The following is a 23,072-nucleotide window of genomic DNA, read 5'->3' as shown; positions in this document are numbered from 1 at the left end:
CTCCCTTTTGGGTCAGGACCCCTATAATTACAACACCATGAAATTTCAGATTTAAATAGCTGAAATCATGAAATTATGATTTTTAAAATCCGATGACCATGAAATTGACCAAAATGGACCATGAATTTGGTAGGGTCCTATATATAACTATATTGTCTAGCATCCTATCCATTTAAAAAAATATTAAATTACCTCTCTGTGACAGGTGCTAGAATCCTGACTAGAAATCAGGGCCGGCTCCAGGCACCAGGCAACCAAGCACATGCTTGGGGCGGCACCTGGTAAGGGGCGGCCAATCTTGGGGTGGCGGGGGGCAGCGCGGCATGGCATTCCACGGGGGGGGCGCTCCGGCGGCGTGGTGCTCGGGGGGGGCGTGGCGCTTGGGGGGGGCGGCGCAGGGTGTGGTGCTCGGTGTGGGGGGTTCTGGCGGCGTTTTTTTTTTGCTGCTTGGGGCAGCAAAAAAGTTAGAGCCGGCCCTGCTAGAAATGCAGAGCCAACCTGCTTGATTTACCCTGTCAAGCAGAACAGGGAGTAGGTGGCAAAAAGGGCTTTATGTTATCTGTCTTTATGGAACCCTGATCCTGGGGGCACCCAGGGGCCAGTTAGGGCAACTATAAGTCCTCTTTGTGCTGAAGGGGGCAGTAGAAGGGATTTACCAGGACCAAGGATCTGGCTCAGTATATCGGAAAGCAGAATGAGGAAAATTACTTTTAAGGGCAGTCTCCGTATGTACACCCGTCTGTGAATCAGGATTTGATTTATAAGCTTGTCACAAAAACAGTAAATTATGTGCTCTGTTCTCTGTAGCTGCACACTTACTATTATATTTATAAGCAGAAGATAGCACATTCAACTATCTCGTTGACTGGAACTTTCTAATGTAACATGACAACAAATCCAAAATGCACAGCCGAGCTAATAGACAAGACACATAAAAACATTCTGAATTGTGGACTGGTTTAGTACAGGTCCTGAGATGAACATTAAAGACGACATGTGGAAATAGAATACTATATATGGATCAAGAAAAAGTCAAGTGTGCTGAAAAATGTCAGATCTATAGAAAAATTTCTATGAGGTTATAACACTGGTCTACAATTTTTGAGAAGTTGTCTGCTTCAGAGATAAAATGTGCTATTTATTATGTATTTTGATGTGCTGAATTCAAATATGACAATTAAAACAACTGATTGGCTACTGTTTCTAAGATATTTAAGTTTTTACATTTTATGTCTATGTATATTGTGTAGATAGTAGAGTTTTAATCATAAATTGTAAACCTAGGTCTTTTCATGTGTTTATGGTTTCTTTACATGATAATATTTCACCTGTCCTGTTTATGTAATACTTTAAAAATCAGCAAAAGGGTTATATAAATAAAATTTATTATGAAACAAAAGGCAAAAAACTATTATGTACATAGTTTAGTCCTATTCAGTGTCTACTCGGCACTTCTTGGCTTGTCTCTTGTATTCATTAAATGGAGCATCTCTTGTCACTGTCCAGCAATACTCTGCAAGCATTGATGGGCTCCATTTACCCTGATAGCATTGTTGCAATGTCCTGGTGAAATCATTCGCCGTGCTCGTCGCTCACTGCTCTGCAGTTCGGTGGAAAAAAAATCTAGATGACAGTGCAAAAAATGTATCTTTAGTGACATGTTGCAACCAAGGCTTTTGTATGCCTTGAGGAGGTTTTCCACCAACAACCTGTAACCTGCCTTGTTATTTCTGAGAAAATTTATTGCCACTAACTGGAAGGCTTTCCATGCCGTTTTTTCCTTGCCACGCTGTGCATGGTCAAATGCATCATCTCGAAGAAGTTCACAAATCTGAGGACCAACAAAGACACCTTCCTTTATCTTAGCTTCACTTAACCTTGGAAATTTTCCATGGAGGTACTTGAAAGCTGCTTGTGTTTTGTCAATGGCCTTGACCGAGTTCTTCATCAGACCCAGCTTGAAGTGTAAGGGTGGTAACAAAATCTTCCTTGATTCAACAAGTGGTGGATGCTGAACACTTTTCCTCCTAGGCTCCAATGACTGTCATAGTTTATGCACCTCAAAAGTTGTTTCATGTTGTCATAGGCTTCCTTCATATGGACTGCATGACCAACTGGAATTGATGGCAAAACATTGCCATTATGCAGTAAAACAGCTTTAAGACTCGTCTTCGATGAATCAATGAACAGTCTCCACTCATCTGGATTGTGAACGATGTTGAGGGCTGCCATCACACCATCCATGTTGTTGCAGGCTACAAGATCACCTTCCATGAAGAAGAATGGTACAAGATCCTTTTGACGGTCACGGAACATGGAAACCCTAACATCACCTGCCAGGAGATTCCACTGCTGTAGTCTGGAGCCCAACAGCTCTGCCTTACTCTTGGGTAGTTCCAAATCCCTGACAAGGTCATTCAGTTCACCTTGTGTTATGAGGTGTGGTTCAGAGGAGGAGGATGGGAGAAAATGTGGGTCCTGTGACATTGATGGTTCAGGACCAGAAGTTTCATCCTCTTCCTCTTCCTCGTCTGACTCAAGTGAGAATGATTCTGGTGCACCAGGAACCGGCAGTCCTTCTCCGTGGGGTACTGGGCGTATAGCTGATGGAATGTTTGGATAATGCACAGTCCACCTTTTTCTTCTTTGACACACCTTTCCCAACTGGAGGCACCATGCAGAAGTAACAATTGCTGGTATGATCTGTTGGCTCTCTCCAAATCATTGGCACTGCAAAAGGCATAGATTTCCTTTTCCAGTTCAACCACTGGCGAAGATTTGTTGCACAAGTGTTGCAGCATATGTGTGGGGCCCACCTCTTGTCCTGATCTCCAATTTTGCAGCCAAAAGAAAGGTGATAAGCTTTCTTAACCATAGTGGTTATACTGCACTTTTGTGATGCAAAAGTCACTTCACCACAAACATAGCAGAAGTTATCTGCACTGTTCACACAAGTACGAGGCATCTCTGCTCACTTTGGCTAAACAGAAATGTGTCCCTTTGCAAAATCAAACACTGACAAATAAGAGAGCACGACACTGTATGATTTCTAGAGCTGATATAGGGCAATTTGTTCAGCAGAGTGATGTAAGCTTCGTTATGATTGCATAATCCATGACTTCTAGGAATAACATGATGCAATTCATATCATGTATGACGCAATACCAGCTTCAGATTGCATCATTCATTGTTTTGCCTAAAAAACAAGTACTGTCCAAACCCAGTCATAGATTTATTCATAGATCCAGTCAAAAATGTATTTTAGTCATTTCTGGTTTAAATTGAGATCCCTTCCCTTTATAACTCACTTATCCTCCACCATTCCCAAGTCAAGGGTCGTATATACTGACCCAATAGCATATCTTGAAAACTAGAGCCAATCAACAATTTTAAGCATCATTTTCGTTTTCAGTGACCCAGAATTAGTAAAGTTTGACTACATTTATTTCAGAAGAATTTTGGCTGTAGAGCAGTGTAATCAGTAATATTTTACAACACTATAAACTAGTGTCTTACTGCAATACAGTGTATTCAACTAAAAAATTATACTGATAGGATTTCAACTACATATTCTGTAGCAGAACCTGATCTCATGTAAACTGGTCTCTCATCATTTGGAGAGGAGGTTGGGGTATATTAGTTTTGTGTTGTGGTATTGTTATTTGTGTATGGAGGACTGGCTTTGTTATAGTATGAGCAGCTCAAAAAAAGTTTATTTCAAAAAACTTGTATTAAATATACTGTTGCATTAAAAACTGCTAATTGCTTAGTTTGAGATAGATGCTGATAAATCAAAGTAAAATTGAGGTAATAATCTGTCCTTTCTGTTTAGTGGGTGTCTATATTAAGTATTTAGGGCCAGGTTGTGGTACCCTTGATCATATAACAGAATAATTTATTCCTTGAACAGTTCCCATTGGCTGGAAGGTATCAACATGATCAAAGACCTTTAACGTACAAAGTTTAATTTGAAAATACTAATGGATAATGCAAAGTTTAATTTGAAAATACTAATGGGAATGGGTGTCAGGGGATGGATAACTTGGTGATTACCTGTTCTGTTCATTCCTTCTGAAGCACCTGGCATTGTCCACTGTCAGAAGACAGGATACTGGGCTAGATGGACCTTTGGTCTGACCCAGAATGGCCATTCTTATGTTCTTATGCTGTTTCCAGTACATTGGAAAATTGTGCCCATAACTACAGTATTTAAGAATTTTCCAACTATATTGGAAATTAAAATTATTTTAATCAATTAAATCCTCGATTGGAACAGAGTTTCATATTTCTTGGACTGTTGACTTATTGTTTTATGTTCAAAAACATATGCCAAAATCACCACCAAATCTTATAATTTAAAGGCTGTTTTTGGTGATTAAAGATTATAATTAACAAGTTCCTCCTTCTCCAATTTGCAGGACAGCTGTGCAAGAGTTCTGTTGTTTCGAGGAGCCAACAAGGAGTTAAAGAATTATAACAGCCAATCTTCGTTTCAGGTAAAAAAAAAAAAAAGAAAAGACTATCTTTAAGGATGAAATTTGCCCTTGTGCAGAGGATCTGCAAAAGGCCTATGCATTCTTCAACCCTGTTTTGACTTATATGACATATTGGACTTGTGCTGGCCTTCTGCATAGGGTGCCAGTGGGGATTTCATTCTAAGATGGAAACAGATGAGTAACCCAGTTATTTCTGCAGTAAAGTTTGAGACCATGATATTTTAAGTGGGCTTGGAAAAAAATCTCTGATTCAAACACTTTCAAGCTTTAGGACATTCAGATTCAGATGCAAACTTTGTGGCTTTGGACCATCATTTTAATATGTTCTGTGATAAAGTTCCTCCTCTACCTTGGTGAATCCTGCGCTTATTTTGCTCGCCTCAGAGATTCACAGTAGCCCTCAGTTTGGCCACTTTCATGGCTTAAATCTGCTGTTCACTCAGATAACCTCATCACTGGCCAGTATGGGGAAAAAAGAGTAAGAACAATCCCTGCAGTTTCTGCTGATCCACCATGTGGGTCGGGGAAAAGCCCAGAGACCTTCCCCTCCGGTGGAACCTCCTGTGTTGGATCAGGAGTTGAGAGGTTTGTGGGGAACCCGGGCCTGCCCTCTACCCCGGGTTCCAGCCCAGGTCCCTGTGGACTGCAGCTGTCTAGAGTGCCTTCTGGAACAGCTGTGCGACAGCTACAATTCCCTGGGCTACTTCCCCATGTGTTCCCCCAACACCTTCTTTGTCCTCACCACAGGACCTTCCTCCTGATGTTTGTTAACACTTGTACTCAGGGCTGGTGCTTCCACTAGGCAGTCGCCTAGGGCGGCAGGATGTGGGGGGCAGCATTTTGGTGGCGATTCCTCTGGGCGGGAAGAAAAGCGGCTCCAAGAACCATGGCCGCCCAGAGGGGCTTCTTCCGCTCCGGGTCTTCGGCGGAAATTTGGTGGCAGGTCCTTCACTCGCTCTGGGACCCGCCGCTGAAGTGCCCCGAAGACCTGGAGCGGAAGGACCCCCGCTGCCGAGAACGCAGCTTCAGAGGAGGAGCGCTGCTGCCTAGGGCGGCAAACACCCTGGCGCCACTTCTGCTTGTACTCCTCAGTCCTCCAGCAGCACGTCCTCTCACTCCCAGCTCCTTATGCACACCTCACTAACTGGAGTGAGAGCCTTTTTAAACCGGGTGTTCTGATTAGCCTTAATTAATTCTAGCAGCTTCCCAATTGGCTACATGTGTCCTAATTAGCCTGCCTGCCTTAATTAGTTCTAGAAAGTTCCTGAGTGTTCTGGAATAGTCCCTGTTATCTTACCCAGGGAAAAGGGACCTGCTTAACCTGGAACTAATGTATCTACCTTCAACCACTCTCTTGTAGACATCTGGCCTGACCCTGTCACAGTACCTAGTACTTTTAAAACATATCAACCACCATTTTCATAATGGAACAGATACAGTACAAGTGATTAAATCTTTCCCTCACCACCATACCAAGGAGCTTTGTCCCGGTTCAGGAATGAATCATTTTAAGGGGGCAGAGAAATTTAGTCTTCCTTAGCCCTGTTGTATTAATTCAGATGGAATATATGTGCCCAATGAGTTAAAGGTGTTAACATAATCCAGTCATGGTCCAACATCAGACAGTTTTAAACAAGGCTCAGGGTTTGGTATACAGAGGCATCAGCCTGCTTAGTACCATGCCAAACACATTATTAAAAATCCTTTTAACCCTTTATTAAAGAAATGGGGGTTGGAGGGGGCAATTAAAGAATTTGAAATGTTAATTATTAAGCAAGGCTTTCATTTTAACAACATTCCTTGGTCTCTTTCTCTTTAGCTGGAGAGAGTTTTTAGAAGGAAAACCTCCATGTTTGACAGTGTTTTAGATGGTAATAACTTGTACTTTTTGTGGAAAGGAGAAGAAATTAGTTAAGATGGGCTAGAGCTGTTGTTGTTGCTATTAAAGTCTGATCCTGTTTCCTAGAAGAAAACAAGACAAACATACATAAAAGGAGGAGAGAAAAAATAGCGAAGAGAGAAAATCTAGCTTCTGTCTCTGATGTTGATTCTCATTTGCAGCCTCACTGCTGGAGAAACATAGGCACTATACGTGGTCTTATCAACCACTCTGAGATTAGGCAAAATTGTACAAGCATTGGGCTGTTTGGGGCATTGAATTTAGCTGCCTCTTTCTGGTCACAGGCTTACAGCAGTGTTGCAAAATAGTCTTATTGGACAGACGGTAAAAGAGGATGGATAGAAAAGAGAAAGAAAGAAGGTGGGGAAGGAAAAGAACACAGAAGGTGTATGTGTGTGTGAGGGGGGATGACAGTTTCACATCCCAGATGTTATTTGGGATTTAGCAGGAGCCTCTGTTGAGGTCATCTAACTCCCTCTCTTTGGCCTGGCCTTGTCAGGACATAAGGATAAAAAGGTCTGAAGTCCTAAGAGACATGGGGGTGGCATCCATGAGAGTGAAGCTGTCTCCTTCCCCTTCTCTTGTCTTTCGGTCAGTCAGCATCGTGGTAGCTAGCTTTTCCCCCCACAGGAGTGATGGCAATGAGAACCCTTAAAGGGAGTGATGGGTGGAATAGCCTGTCCTTTCATTTTTTTGTTCACCAGTTAGACCGAATTTCTGACACACCAATTTTGGTTCATTGATTTCTAGTCTCACACTGTTCTTGTTTATCAGGCATATTCTTAACAGAGTCCTTGAATTATATCAGTAGGCCTTTTTTGTTTGGACTAATTCAGTCTGTCTCCTTTCTGCACCTTTTCCCTACAAGATTTATTGTTATAGGTTATTGTGACATTTTATGAACTTTCACTCACCTCTTACAGTTGATCTCACAAGTAGAGTCAATTTTGTAGTCCAAATATCAGAATGGCTCCTCTAGTGAGACTGCCAATAAGGGTAGCAGTTGTACAAGCTATTGAATACAGAACTCAAAACAGTTGATGTACTAGTGTTGTTAATGCCTTGTTTAGTGATTATCTCAGGTATGGTGTGTAAGACATACAACAAGTGATGCCCCGCTGAGACAAGCTGTGCTGGGTTTCCACTGACGTAGCCAGAGACCAGCTTTTTTTGCAGTCTGATAGAGTTGCTGCCTATAAACTACAGGAGTCTAGGTTTGAGTCTTGGATGCTGTACTATGAAGGATGTGCACAAACAGCAAGTCCAGTCACTGTGTCTGGAGGGGATGCTTCAAATTTGCTAAATCTCCTCTATCCATCTGGTCCCCCATGACTATAGTATCTGGTATTCTAGTGCCAAGTGACGGACACAGTTTAAAGAATTTCCATTAACAATGTGTTGGGATCACAAGCTATTGATATGTGACAGGGTCATATATCTCTTTAAGAGATTGTTTGGATTTTTTTGCTTTTATTTTCCCTTTTGGAGAGTCAGGTCAGTGTGTGGCATATCTAACAGTGGTTGATTATTAATCCCCAGCAACATCTACTAGGCAGCTCTGAAGCCAGAAATCAGGGATACTAGGAATGAGGAAGTAAAAGTTGAAGTATCAATGATAAAAGCAGAGGCTACCACCAAAATGAAAGTGAAATCTTTCATGGGATTAGCCAAGATTTGCCAGAAATTCATTCCACAGTTTTCTCATATTACAGCATCTTGACAGGCTTAATTAAGAAACCCAAAAGGAAAAAAGTAATCTGGCCAAGGGAATGTCAGGGACCTTTAGATATCCCGAAGAAGACCCCTTTTTCAGAATCTGTGTTAATTAGTCTGGACTTTAATGAACCATTCATAATGCAAACTAATGTGTCAGAGACAGGATTGAGAGCTGTCAAGTACCAAGAGAGGGAAAGAGAAGAATGTTCAATTCTATAAGTAGAAAGTTGTATCGAAAGCAATGGTACAGTATGATTGAAAAATGTCTTATTGTGAAGTAGGAGCTGGAAGCATTAAGGTAGTAATGCTTAAGGTAGTAGTATTTCCCAAAGTGAGCCCCCTTTCAGGAAAATGAAAGCAATTGCACCCCTTTTCAACTCTGCAATGTGGTATTAAAGGCTTCCTTATTTTAATTCATATATCTTTTATACCATGCCCTCAGGCCACTTCAGACAACACTGGAATAGAGCTCATAATATAATACTTCCTGTCCTTTCTTACATGCTTTGAATAGTGGAGTAGTTAAGTCATGTTGATGTTTAAATGTATCATAATTGGCATTTGAGTTAGCTCCAATGAACATGAATGGAGCCAATCATACCTCTGAGCTAACATTAAAGGTTCTCTGAAAACTCAGGCAGATGCCTGCTGCATTGGTTACACTTGCTTCACACTGAAGGTTTTCCAAACCACCATAATTGCTTGAGACTAACTTTTTTTTTTTTAACATGAAAGCTGAGACTCTGGAGAACAGCTAAGAACTCTGTATGCAACTCCGGCCAGTTCATTCTCAAGCTTGGAAACATGTCCCCTGCTTTGAGACATAGTGCATTAAGATATGATCTCTTAGATACCAGGTTCACACTTGTAATAGATCACCACCCAGTATGACATGGCATAATGCAACGTGAGACAAATGCACAAGTTACTAGGTGCTGTTAAGCACTTCAACTTAATGGTTTCAAGTAAGACAGCATGGGAGGCCAACATAATGATTCCGACTACCCATCCAGTGATGGATTAAAAAAACAGATGGAAGTAACAAAATTGGAAACATAAATTCTCTCTTAAGAGGCAGGGTATGTGCCAGTGGTCTGTCTCTGTAAGAGATGTTAGATTTTTTCATTACTTTATTTCCTTTGAGAATCAGTTTTCTTTCTTGTGGTGTGAGTAAACATGATATAAATGAGGCGTGAAAGGTTGGACATCCTTTGTTTGTTTTTTCTCCTTTTATATTAATCACAGCAGTAGTCTGTCTCTTTGTGTCCTTATCAGAAAACTAGGAAAAGGACAAATAGGCAAATGCATACATCTGTGTAAAATCTACTATTGGTGGTTGTCAGGTTCCTAATGATTGGAAGGGTCAGATGAGCCAAACCATGCTGGAAGCACAGGCACAGCAGGTTAGCAAGTGGGAGCTGGAAACCTCAGAAGTGCTGCTGCATAGCTGGCTAGTGACCCATACCCCATTATTGTGGGACAACAATCCCTATGTATGCTATGCAGTCATTTATATTATTTGCATGGGTTGGGGTTTTTATTTTTTGGGGGGGTCCCTTTTCCTAAGGCGATGAGGACTAATGCATTCAATTAATTTTACTCTACCTGGACTGGAGCACCTTATCCTTTATAAAGCTGCTTGTTCTGTATGGGTAAGTCTGCATTGCAATTAAAAATGTGCAGCTGGCCCATGTCAGCTGACTTGGGCTCTCAGGGCTCAGGCTAAGGGGCTGTTTAATTGTGGTGTAGGTGGTTCAGGCTCATCACTCTCTCCTGTGAGTGGGGAAGGTCCCAGAGCTCAGGTCCAGCCTGAGCCCGAATGCCTACACCATAATTAAACAGCCACCTAGCCCGAGTCTGAGTCAGTTGACATGGGACAGCCGCGGGTGTTTAATTGGAGTATAGACATACCTTAAATGAATACAGTGTCATGGTACTATGTCCAGTGTAGATATTAACGTATTTCACTAGATGGTATCATTTTTAGTTGTGGAGAATGTTAAACTGGGGAAGCTGTAGTTGCTGTGAATACAGCAGAGGAAACTGTAATGTCAGCATTGCAATAAAGAAGCATTAGAATTAATTCAGTGCCATCTGTCTTTATTTTGTTGACCCAGTCGATCAGACAACACAAATGGAACTGTTACAAAATTATGCTAAATCGCCTTGAGTTAATAGGATTTTGCATACTAACAATGTTTATTCATGTAATCAGCAGAACTGAACACTGAAGTCTCTTGTATGTCCATAATAATGTGCACTATAGCTACTGCACATGCTCGTTAGCTATTTTCAAACATATCATCTCAGTTATAGCTTATTTATATTTTCATAAAGTCAAAAGAAATTAGTCTTTCTCGAGGAATAGCTACCTTCAAAATGTCCAATTTGAAGACTGACCTTTTCCTTAAAGTATCTAAACACTTCCTGAATTTTGTGGCTGGTTTTCAAAGTCTGTCTAAACTTCATTTATTTATTTTTTAATAAAAATTGAGAAACAAAGTTGTATTTTGGGTGCCGACTTGTGTGCTGCCTATAAGAGTGTCATGATGTGATTTCATTCCTATCTGGGCTACAACTTTAGCTTCACATTAAAATCAAAAACAGAGAACAAAAGAAACATTCCTCAGTTTTTGGGGACTCGAGCCTGCAGACCTTTACTCCTGGACGTAAACTTTACTCATGGAAGCTGCCTCCTTAATCTGAGTAAGAATTTGCAGGACTAGATCCTTAGTTGCCTTTCTGTTATCTCACATAATTGCTGTTTTAGGATTACATTCTCTCTTGTTGATTGTAGATAAAAAGAGGTAGAATCATCTCTCTTCTGCCTGATTTTTGGCGAAAAGAGGCAGTTGGGGTGGTCTTCCTGCTCCAGTGGCTGAATGGAAGAGGGGATAAGTGGTGTTGTCTTCAACTGTGGCTAGAATCAGTAGGGACGAGAGGGACCATGGGACTGTAGGAAGGCCTGATAAGCAGCTGCAGTGCTGCTCCCATGTGAGCATGAGCGAGAACCCGTAGAGCGACTCTTTGAATATTGCAGCATCCTTCTTTCTGTGTTATGAGATTAATCTGTTATTTCCACCAGTTTTATGCAAGATCTTTTAGAGAATCTACAGTATCCTGCCATGATCAATCATCCACCACACACCTGATTCCCCACCCCACCCCACCTCCACACATTTTATGCTGTTAGATTTATTTCCACATATTACAATATTAATCTAGTAGTTCAGGAGCATCAATGTTTTGAAGTTCTGTGGTGCAATTTGAAGTTGGCAGATGTGCATCTTGTCAGACAACAATCTCAATTTTTTTAAATGGATAATAACCCTATATAAATATTGCATATGTTTTCCTATGGCTCGTATTACATAAGCAAATCCAATACAGTATTAAGTGGAAAAACACCCATAAGGGTAAGAACATGTAGAACTTTAAAACTTGCCAGTATGTATAAAATCCCACTATTTAAATATACGTAAGAACTATCTTGGGGATGCATTCTAGGTCCAACACAAAGGGCAGAGCTGTCTTTGAGGGTGCAACATGGGTCAACATGAGTACTTAATTTGCTTGTACTGTACAAACTTCAGCAGAAATAGTAGTGTCAGCAGTGGCTGGTAACACTGCCTATTATTAAAGTTGCCCGATACTTCTCATTATACTACCCTATTTTTAATTACTTATAACTTTGCCAAAATTCAACTGTTTGTACTGAATTTTTTTCCATGCCAGATTTCTGCCCCATGATTAAGTTTTTGGAAACCTTCAGCCAAAATGATCGAGTCATTTCGGAACGTGGAGCTAGGGAAAAATATGTTTTGCCCATGTTAAAAAAGCTCTAGTGCCCCCATGCCCTGGACAGGGACTTGAAGTTTGGCAGAGGAGTGGCCTTTGTGGCAGGTACGTGCCTTTTCCCATCATTGTGAACATTTTCATAATTTGGGGAAGTTATGTAGGCCTTCGGAGGGAAAAAAACAGTTTGCACATGCTCAGTAGAGACATTTTTGATTTTAGCTTCTAAAATCTCAGAAAATTCCATCATCACTGAGCATGCTTGAGCCTCTCACAGCTCCTAGTGCTGATCAGACTGTGCATGCACCATCCCCACACAGTAACGGTGCATGCCTCAGTCGAGAGCTACAGGGGTAAAGTTAGACTTTCTGAAATTTTTGCTCCTAGCTTCTCTTGCTCAGAAGGGTTCAGGTACCAGAACTGAGAGCAGGGAGGCTGTCTCTCCTGTGCTTTCAACTTCCCTACTAGAGCCCAGACATCATGGAGGAAGAATTCAGAAGGCAGGATGGACATTACTCCCATAGTGAGCACATATTCAATATTTTGTTTTCTCCGTGTGGCTCAGTATGTGGCCCCAGGCCTTATTTACTTCCTCCCCCCCCCATTCAAATAGTGATGTGAAGACAATTATTAATTTCTGAATGGGCTTTTGTATGGTGCTTATCATTATAGTATCCAAGTGCTTCACAAAAATAAATGAATTATCTATACAATACCCCTCTGAGGTGGACTGGACATGCCTAACCCCCCTTAGCATTAATGGGAGTTTGAAACTGCATTAAAGTGAGGATATAACTTTAACCTTATGTATATCCTCTCTGATTATCCAACATGGACAGTTTGCTTTAAAGGCTTCCCTAAGCCTAACCTTTATTTTGCTAAGCTTTTTTGGACATTTTGAATTCTGTAAATTGTCTCGTTGAGTGATAGTAGGGTTTTTTTTTTTTTTTTTTTTTTAGGGGGTAGTCTTACCCACAAAAAGTCTTCTTTCTCTGATTTATTTTTGAAAGCATGAAAATGTGATAAGGCCAATTTTAAATTATGAACATCTGTCCATTCCCTTAAGATATACCTTTACACATGTAAAATAGAGGTGCTTCCTCTCTTTGTAGATTATGTAATTGCAATACTAATGGAGCGTGTTAATTAACTTGACAAGGGAGTGTGATCTAGCCAAGTTTTTGACATTCCCATCCCTGAGGTGTAACTCTTTTCCTAAAGCACCTGTGTGGAAAATTTGTCCCTGAACATTCCAGCGTATCCATGACAATATTTACAGATGTCTACAGTTCCTGACCAGAAGAGTTTACAATCCAATGTACCTCTGTTCTATATTTGCAATCTGATTCTGACATTTTATTCCCACAAACAAGCCAGGTAGTCAAGGTATTGAGGCTTAAAAAAGTTGCATGAGATATGGAGAGTTTGTATTACACATTTACATGAGAATAAAGGTGTAAGAATTGTATCTTGTATTAGTTTAAACACACAATTTGTGATTGAGAAAATAAATTTTAGCAGTTCAGCAGTCTACTTTGTAAACATAGGGCAGATTGTGACTGTCATGCATTTGTACTGGAATGTTTGACTGGGTTTTTGTACTGAGAAAATAAGATATTAACACTGATGAAGTAATACTAATAATCTGATTTTAAAATAGTTACAAATTCAAGAAAGTCCACCGTTAGGAAGAATATTGCCCTTAGGAATTGACTCTCTAGTGTATGTGTATGTAACATCACAGACCTATTTCAGATATTTCAAAGAACTAGGTACAATTACAGGAGCGTTAAAGATGGAAGAACAGAATTAATTTTGCTTGCTTTGCAGTTTCTATGGATACACATTATACCTTCTTGCCATCAGATTTTCTGTGTGTGCTTTTATAGCTTTGAGAGTAGATAATTGTTGCAAGGATTTGCCTTCCACACCTCTTCCTCTTCATCCAGCCAAATAACATGGCACAGGACATAGCCTGGGGAAACCTAATCCAAAGTTCATTGGAGTTAAAGGAAAGATTTGAATGGGCTTTGGATCAGGTCCTAAACCTATGACAGACTTACTTTAATACAAAGTAGCCCACTAATATTTGAAATTTGGCATGTCACATTAAAACAAAACATCGTTTCTTGTATGTGTTAATTACTTGACAAAGGGTTTCCACTGATTACCCAGCTATGCAGAAAATCCACAGACTGGAATAACATTCTTTTCAAGCTTTCAGCCTGCTTTGCCAAAACGGAGGGCAGCTTCCCATAAATCATTTTCAAAGAAACACACACACACACACACACACACCCCACCGCCAACACCACATTTATATTTAAAGAGCCCAAGTGGAGTCTATTATAGTGGGGAAAACATCTGACAATTGAAATTGTACCTCAGAATATAGAAGAGCCACACAAAAAAAGCTCATGAAACACTGAGGTCCATTTAACGCTAGAAATTGGAACAATGTTGGTGACTGAGTTAGGGGACAACTGTGTTGTAAGCAGGTTCCCTGCCATGCTTGAATTTACAGTGTTGACAGGACAATAGTTAAATGTTTTCATGACATAAGCATAAAGTATCATCAGCAAGGATCAAATCTTAGTGTACTATACAGCTGGATGTAATGGGGAGAATACAGGAAGTAACCTTTCCTGCTGAGGTCATGGAGCAGCAGCATTGATAGTGTGCAGCTACTACTACACATACAGGGGTTGTAGCCCCAATGGTTCTTGTTCCTCCTCTTCTTTGGGGTTTGCATAGTTTTTTGATTCACTAGCCACTCCCTAATCCTCACCCCCTTCCAAAATACCTCAAAACACTCCTCAGTGTGTTAGGGTGCGGAGAATCCCAGTGCAGTACAGCTTCCTGGTGCACAGTGGGTGCAGACCTTCCTCATGGAATCTGATATTTTTCTCCCTCTCCACACACCTGTACAATAGAATTGATGTGTATGTGCAGAATTTGTTACTATTAGTTACACTTGGATTAAGAAGGAACGGAATTAGGAAGTAACACCTAGACAAGAGAGAGATTTGGATATTTTAACTTAAAAGTATTGGCCCGTAAAGATCATAAGGAAGCAAAGCCAGTAAGTCAGGAAGTACAACTTTTTTGGGGGAGGGGTGGGGAGAGGGAGAGAAATTGATGACAGAGAATGTATGGCTATAGCATAGTGAAGTATATGCTGTGTTAGTAAAAGATTTAAAAATAGGTGTAGAGGATGGCCTGTGGGGTGTGTGATACAGGAGGGCCAGGGAGCAGTGGGAAGTGGTAGAAGGGAAGTATATAAACCCTAGGTTAATTAAGGCGTGGTTCTCTGTAGACTAGGGAGGTTGCTACAGGTTAATTGGAGCACCTGTAATCAATTAAGGCCCTGTTAGAAATAGGGGGGAGGGATAGCTCAGTGGTTTGAGCGTTGGCCTGCTAAACCCGGCGTTGTGAGTTCAATCCTTGAGGGGGCCACTTGGGGATCTGGGGCAAAATCAGTACTTGGTCCTGCTAGTGAAGACTCAATGACCTTTCAAGGTCCCTTCCAGTTCTAGGAGATGGGATATCTCCATTAATTTTTTTTTTTAATAAAACCCCCTGCTTCAGGCAGTCAGGGGGAAGGAGGAAGGAGAGAGGATTGGAGCTTGGAGGTGTGCTGTGAGACTTGGAGGAACAGAAAACCGGAGTAAGGGAGACCCTACTCCAGCAGGGGAGGGACATTCCCTCCCCCAGCATTTAAGGACTGAAGGTACCCCACCCAAGGGGGAAGAAGGTGAGAACCTGCAGGGGTTGAGAGGGGCTGGGACTCAGAGTGAGGAGCAAACTCAGACCCCTCCCCCGCTTCCCTCCTTTACCACTTTCCTGGGCCGCTAGTGGGGCCATCGGTGCCCCAAGAGCAGGGGTAAGAGGTGGTATTTTAGCCCCCCCACCAAGAAAAGCGCAGGACCCACCATACTATATTGACCATCTTGTCACACGTGGTGTCAGGAATGGGATCTCTGCGCCGTGAACATAATCCAGAGTGGGTCACAACCACCCTGCCTCAAGATGAAGGATCTGGTCAAAGCACTGGTGCAAGCCACTGCCGCCCAGCAGGAGGCTACCCGGGTCCAGGCAGCTGCCCAACAGGAGGCCATGCGGCTGCAGCAAGAGACCAATCACCTGCTGATGACCCAGGCCACCCATGGGCCATGCTGCAGGAACTAGTGAACCAAGTGAAGGTTCTTACGGAGCTGAGCCACGGGTATGATGGGACACGGACCATACAGGCCAGCTACTGTCTGCAGAAAATGACCCGGGAGGATGATGTGGAGGCGTACCTTCTGGCTTTTGAGAGGACAGCTCTGAGGGAGGCCTGGCCCCGAGACCAGTGGTCAGGGATCCTTGCCCCATTTTTGTGCGGGGAGGCCCAGAAGGCCTACTATGATATGACCACAGAGGAGGCAGCAGATTACCCCCGACTGAAGGCGGAGATCCTAGCCAGGGCAAGGGTAACAACGGCCTTGAGAGCCCGGAGGTTCCATGAATGGCAGTACTGTGAAGACAAGACACCGTGATCACAACTATTTGACCTAATCCACCTAGCCCGGAAGTGGTTACACCCGGAGGCTCTCAGCTCAGAGAAAATGATGGAGCTCCTGGTACTGGACCACTATACGAGGGGACTACCCTTGGGCCTCTGAGCCTGGGTAGGCCAGAATGACCCCTCCACCTATGACGAACTAGTCACCTTTGTAAAGAGACAACTGGCAGCCCGTGAACTGTTAGAAACCCCGGGAGGTGAAACACGGCATTTTAGGAAACCAGTCCCAACCCCAAGGCCCCGGATCATCGAGAACTCCAGGAAAGCCATAGCTGGAAGAACAGGCACCAAGGAGCGGCCTGAGGCCCCAAAGGGACCTGGAGGTCCAGGGGGAGAGAGTTGAGGAAGCGAGTCAGAGGGCCTAAGACAGAGGGCAACCTCCGGAATGAGATATCGCTGTTATGAGTGTGGGGAGTTGGGGCATATAGCAGCCCAGTGCCCCAACAGGGGGGAGCCCATGCAATGTAATCTGGGGGATCCCGGGGAACAATGTGGCCTAATCAGCCTGGTGGGGGTTGCGATGGCCCAACATGAGTACACCAGGCCAGTAAAGATGAATGGCATCCAGACCATAGCTTTGGTGGACTCTGGGAGTGCTGTCACATTGGTCTCAGGGAAATTAGTGGGGCAAGACCAACTGAGCCGGGCCAAGAGCACTGGAGTGACATGTGTCCATGGCACAGTAAATTTCTACCCCACAATTCCAATCCGGATTGAGATCCAGGGAAGTACTACCAAGATGACTGCAGGGGTGGTCCCCAAGCTCCCCTACCCAGTCTTAATTGGCAGGGACTTTCCTGGGTTCGAGAGCCTACTCCCCTCCATTGAGTTAGGGAAGGGAAATAAACCCCGAGCAGAATGTGAGGTGCCCATGGATGATCCTACCACAATTTTTGCTGGGTTTTCCCCAGAGTTATTTTCACCCATTGGGAAGTCCCGGAAATCCAGACGGGAAAGGAGAGCAGACAAAAGATTAGGAACCAGGATCTTGGCAGCAAACCAGAAAACTGCCCTGGTTGGGAGGAAGGCTCATGGAGACCCAGAGACGGCCCCCCAGCACGAGCAGAAGCACCCCAGAAGAAGGAGGGGAACCCAAGTCAATAGAATCAGGCCAGATTGGTCCCATACGCGAATGTTTTGGGCAGGACCAAGCCGATGACCCACTATATGCAAACGTGAGGGAGGAGGTAGTAGAGGTAAATGGCGTGCCAGTAGAAGGGAAAACCAAAGGCACAGGGCCATACTATATAATCAAGCAGGATCTGTTGTACCGGGTAGTGCCATACGGGGGGACGTAGTAGAACAGCTCTTGGTGCCATGGAAGCACACAAGGGCTGTATTTCTCCCTGTGGTGCTCACATAAACACTTAACACCCCATCCAGTGACCCTTTCTCACATCCTAGACTACCTTTTGAAACTAGAACAGGATGGACTCTCACTCAGCTCCATCAGAGTACACCTTGCTGCCCTCACCACCTTCCATGATTTGTTAAACGGCTATTCACTCTGCTCTCCCCATCATAAAACACTTTCTCACGCGTTTACAAAATTTCTACCCTGAGATTTATCCATTGGCAGCTGCATGGAATCTCAATCTCGTTCTTCACGGTCTTATGAAACTTCCATTTGAGCCCTTAGCTACTCATCTCTTCTTCACACATCCATGAAGGTAGATTTCTTGGTTGCTATGACATCACAAGGAGAGTAGGGGAAATGAGTGCCCTGATGCCCTCCCTAAACAACCTTTTCTAAAGACAAAGTTACCCTGCGACCACACCCTAAATTTCTCCCTAAGGTGGTGTCCACCTTCCACCTTAACCAACCAATATACTTACCTACATTCTATTCCAAACCTCATGAGACTCCGCATGCGGCATTCTGCATACCCTCGACGTCAGACGAGCAATTGCCTTCTATTTAGACAGGACTAAACCATTTCGTAAGTCCTCGCGACTATTTGTCTCCACTACCGAGAGATCGAAGGGTGCGGCCATCTCTAAGCAACACTTTTCCAAGTGGATCGCTGACTGCATCAGATCCAGTTAGCGCATTCAGAATGCTCAACTGCCCGAAGGCATTAGAACTCATTCTACTCGAGCTATGTCAACATCTGTTGCCTTCCTCCATAACGTACTCATTCCTGATATCTGTAAGGCGGCCATGTGGTCATCTGAACACACATTTATCAGACACTATGCTATCATGCAAGATACCATGGCAGACACCATAGTAGGCCATACAGTACTGTCTACAGTACTCACTGTCACAACTCCAAGTCCCATCAGCCATAGTGGGTACTGCTTCACATTCACCTGGAGTGGAGCACCCATAGGGACACACATTAAGTGTGCCTGTACAGTTTTAATTTGATTCCCTTGTGCATATCCATTATGATACAATCTTTAATTACATGATCATATACAATTTTTTCCACTAAATGGTTAAACTTTGGCAAAGTAACAAATGTTTGGGATGGGCTGAATCCACTAAATGTATATAATAATAATAATTAATAAGTATCTTGTTAGTATGGTGCATTTAGGTGCCACAAGTACTCCTGTTCTTTTTGCGGATACAGACTAACACGGCTGCTACTCTGAAACCTTTAATTCTAAGGTATCTCGAAGAACTTTTCAAACTATGTGGCTACACATGTACTAAACACTATATTCTGTAGTAAGTGTTTGCAGAATCAGGATCCCTTGAAAACACAGTACATCTGAACCTTTTTCTTTCTGAGGCCCCCCCAAATATGCTATAAAAACTTCACGGCCCACCTGTGCCACAACAACTGTTTTTCGGCATATAAAGTTTGGGCTGCTATTAAGGGGTAGCAAGCGGGGCAGTTCCCCAGTGCCCTACGCCACAGGGTGGCCAAGTAAACTGTAAAGCCAAGTTTCTCAGGCTTTTGCTTCATCCTAGCATGGCAGGGTTCAGGCTCAGGCTTGGGTTTTCTGTCCTGGGCCCCATAAAGTCTAAGAGCAGCCCTGCTTGGCAGGACCCCTGAAACCTGCTTATGGACCCCCAGGGGGTTACGGATCCCTGGTTGAAAACTGCTGAGATAGAAGACAGCAATTAATAGCAATTGTAAGCATTTGGTCCAAAAAACATTGGCAAAAGGGCCTATTTGTGAAAATATAACCACTTCTGACCTTTCTGGGGTTTAAACTTGGGTTTAGGGGCAAAAGTCTTGTGCATTAACCCCACTGTAACTCCCAGGTTTGCTTGGCTGTGATTGCTCCACATTTAAATGCCTAGAATAATTTCAGAGTAAGTGTAATGTAGCAGAAACTCTGAATCATTCTTAGATTTTTCTACAATTCTGCTGAATCAAATTGCATTTCATGGTGTTCCGATTTAGCATAGCATTCACAGGAAGGGAAAAATAGGAAAATTAAGTCAAATCTATTTTATTATTGGCTCTGTCTCTTATGTGTTTCATCTGATGTTGCAACCAGGCATTATCTAGTTTCAATTAATCCTCCCTTAAAATTACTGCTCAACCATCTAGCAGTAATAAGGATTATGTAATAACTAGCTGTTGATAGATCTTTCCAGTTTGTACTGGATGTTGCCGTGGAATGAGACTATAATTCTAAATGTACATATTACAGAATTTGCTCTTCCTTTCTCATATTAATTATTAAAACAAAACGAAGGGATTTCAGAAATGCATCTGGCTTGTGAATTCTTCGCTAGGTGGCATTTGTAAGCTAGCAAAAAAACACAAGTGCAAGTTCTTGTCTTTATCGAGTGAAAGACATTAGGTTTTTACATGCTTGGAGTGAGGGAAGGAAGAGGCTTAAGTACAATTTGATATAAAGTAGGTAAGCCTAACAAGAAATCCTGATTCTCAACTAAAAACTACTCTATATAAATCAGTGGAGTCCTGCCAGGGATGAATTTGGCTTGTTGTCCCTAATAACCCCCCCACCCAATTTTATTTTTTTGGCCTCCTTTCTTGTTTCATGTTGACTTTAATCTATTTGTCCATGGTTTTTTGTTTAATAATTGCTGGCAAGGTGCTTTTTACATCACAGAAGGTCCTCTTGTCATATAAGGGAAGTTTGTATTTTAGAGCCCAGTGAGTGAGATGATTTATTTGCATGTTGTGAGAAAAAGGCTTACATTTTTTATATTCTTCCATGCAGGCTCAGTTTAATCTTGAGACAGTATTCAGTCATGGTTTATTTATGAGAATAATGGAAACGCAGTGGGGAAAGTAACTGAAATACTTTCCTCATGGATTGTATTTGTCCATTTGGAAATCTGCCCTAAATGCTCAATTACTGAGGGACAATCTATGCTCATTCCCATATTTGCTTTCTACAACCAACTCCCTGTATAACTTTTCATGAGTGATGTACCTGAATACTCGGATGCTAATATCTAAACTCTATCCTTAAATTTACTCACCTAAATTTGTGTTACTGTTGATTATGCACTATATGTATCTTATTACTTTGTATTTGTGGATAATCTAAGCACTATAGCCATATGTACAGACATTCTTTTCTCAACCTATGTGTTATATAATTTTTTAACATTAGCTTTAAAAAAAATTAAATATGTTTTCAGAACATAAGTTGTGGGTTTTCACGAAGGAACAGTGTAAAATACAACAAATTTTTCTTTTTAAACAACATTAAGGCCTCTGGAAAATGGGTATGGCAAAGCCCCACTAAGAAAACACTGCAGGGTGCAAACATCTAACAAACAAATAAAATGTGGTCATATAATACAGTAGCCTTCTCCTAACTTTCACTTACACCCACTATGCTAGTCAATCCCAGTACTGCTGCTTGGATACCAAGAGCCCTTCACAGATTTCCAGGGTTGCAGGAAAATCTGCTGTCAATACGAACAGCATTTCAGCAATGAAAATATATAAAATGGTGTATTATGCTTGGCCTGCACCATTTGTTAATATATCTTAAATGCGTGGTATGCTGAATATACAGGAATCAAATTTTAATAGCGATATATTCTGTAAAATATGTTGAAAAAATACCTATTCGGGGTAAAGTTCTAGTTCCAGTGAAATCAATGGTAAAATTTTCATTGACTTCACTGGGGCTAGAATTGCTCCATCATACCTTATGTTACTGTGTGTTTTGAGCAATAATACTCCCATTACCTTCTAGCTCTTTATATATTCTAATTTATTTCATTTAAATATATTTATTAATATTAGGGTTGTCAATTAATCGCAGTTAACTCATGCAATTAATTTAAAAAAGGTAATTGCAATTAAAAAAATTTATCACGTTTAATTGCACAGTTAAACAATAGAATACCAATTGAAATTTAGTAAATATTTTTGGATGTTTTTCTATATTTTCATATATATTTATTTCTATTGCAACGCAGAATACAAAGTGTACAGTGCTTTATATTATTTTTGATTACAAATATTTGCATTGTAAAAATGATAAACAAAAGAAATAGAATTTTTCAATTCACCTTATACAAGTACTGTAGTGCAATCTCTTTATTGTGAAAGTGCAACTTACAATTGTAGATTTTGTTTGTTACATAACTGCACTCAAAAACAAAACAGTTTAAAACTTTAGAGCCTACAAATCCACTCAGTCCTACTTCTTGTTCAGCCAATCGTTAAGACAAACAAGTTTGTTTACATTTACAGGAGATACTGCTGCCTCCTTCTTATTTACAGTGTCACCTGAAAGTGAGAACGGGCATACACCTGGCACTTTTGTAGCTGGCGTTGCAAGGTATTTTAAGTGCCAGATATGCTAAACATTCATATGCCCCTTCATGCTTCAGCCACCATTCCAGAGGACATGCTTGCATGCTGATGACGCTCGTTAAAAAAATAACGTGTTAATTTAATTTGTGACTGAACTCCTTAGGGGAGAACTGTATGTCTCCTGTTCTGTTTTAACTGCATTCTGCCATATATTTCTCAGATGATGACCCAGCACATGACCAAGCTGGGAGGGGTTGCAAGTGTTTTGAGGGTAAGATTAAAATTCAAAATGATTTAGACATACTGGAGAAATGGTCTGAAGTAAATAGGATGAAATTCAATAAGGGAAAATGCAAAGTACTCCACTTAGGAAGGAACAATCAATTGCACATGTACAAAATGGGATATGACTGCCTAAGAAGGAGTACTGCAGAAAAGGATCTGGGGGTTATAGTTTGTTACAAACTAAGTATGAGTCAACAGTGTAACACTGTTGCAAAAAAAGCAAATATCATTCTGGGATATATCAGCAGGAGTGTTGTAAGCAAGACACGAAAAGTAATTCTTCCAGTTTACTCTGCACTGATTAGCCCTCAACTGTAATACTGTGTCCAATTCTGGGTGCCACACATTAGGAAAGAGGTGGACAAATTGGAGAAAGTGCAGAGGAGCGCAACAAAAATGATTAAAGGTTTAGAAAACATGACATAGCAGGAACGATTAAAAAAAATGGGTTTGTTTAGTTTGGAGAAGAGAAGGGGGCAGGCGGGACATGATAACAGTTTTCAAGTACATAAAGAGTTGTTACAAGGAGGAGAGTGAAAATATCATATCGTTACCGTCTGATGATAGGACATGAAGCAATGGGCTCTAATTGCAGCAAAGGCAGT

The 23,072-nt window shown here is 41.7% G+C and overlaps 1 protein-coding gene across 2 annotated transcripts in view; it reads left to right on the top strand.

Moving 5' to 3' along the window:
• SHANK2 (SH3 and multiple ankyrin repeat domains 2) overlaps positions 1–23,072 on the top strand; it is a 638,838-nt gene that overhangs the window by 140,213 nt on the left and 475,553 nt on the right. For both annotated transcript variants that reach the window (XM_054026918.1, XM_054026919.1), the window contains exon 11: positions 4,419–4,496. In XM_054026918.1, the coding sequence (XP_053882893.1) occupies positions 4,419–4,496 (78 nt within the window). The remainder of the gene's footprint in view (positions 1–4,418; positions 4,497–23,072) is intronic.

Source organism: Malaclemys terrapin, chromosome 4 (genome assembly GCF_027887155.1).
Source record: "Malaclemys terrapin pileata isolate rMalTer1 chromosome 4, rMalTer1.hap1, whole genome shotgun sequence".
Lineage (NCBI taxonomy): Eukaryota > Metazoa > Chordata > Testudines > Emydidae > Malaclemys > Malaclemys terrapin.
The sequence above is the reverse complement of the archived record's forward strand: the minus strand, read 5'-3'. Positions and strand labels throughout refer to the sequence as shown.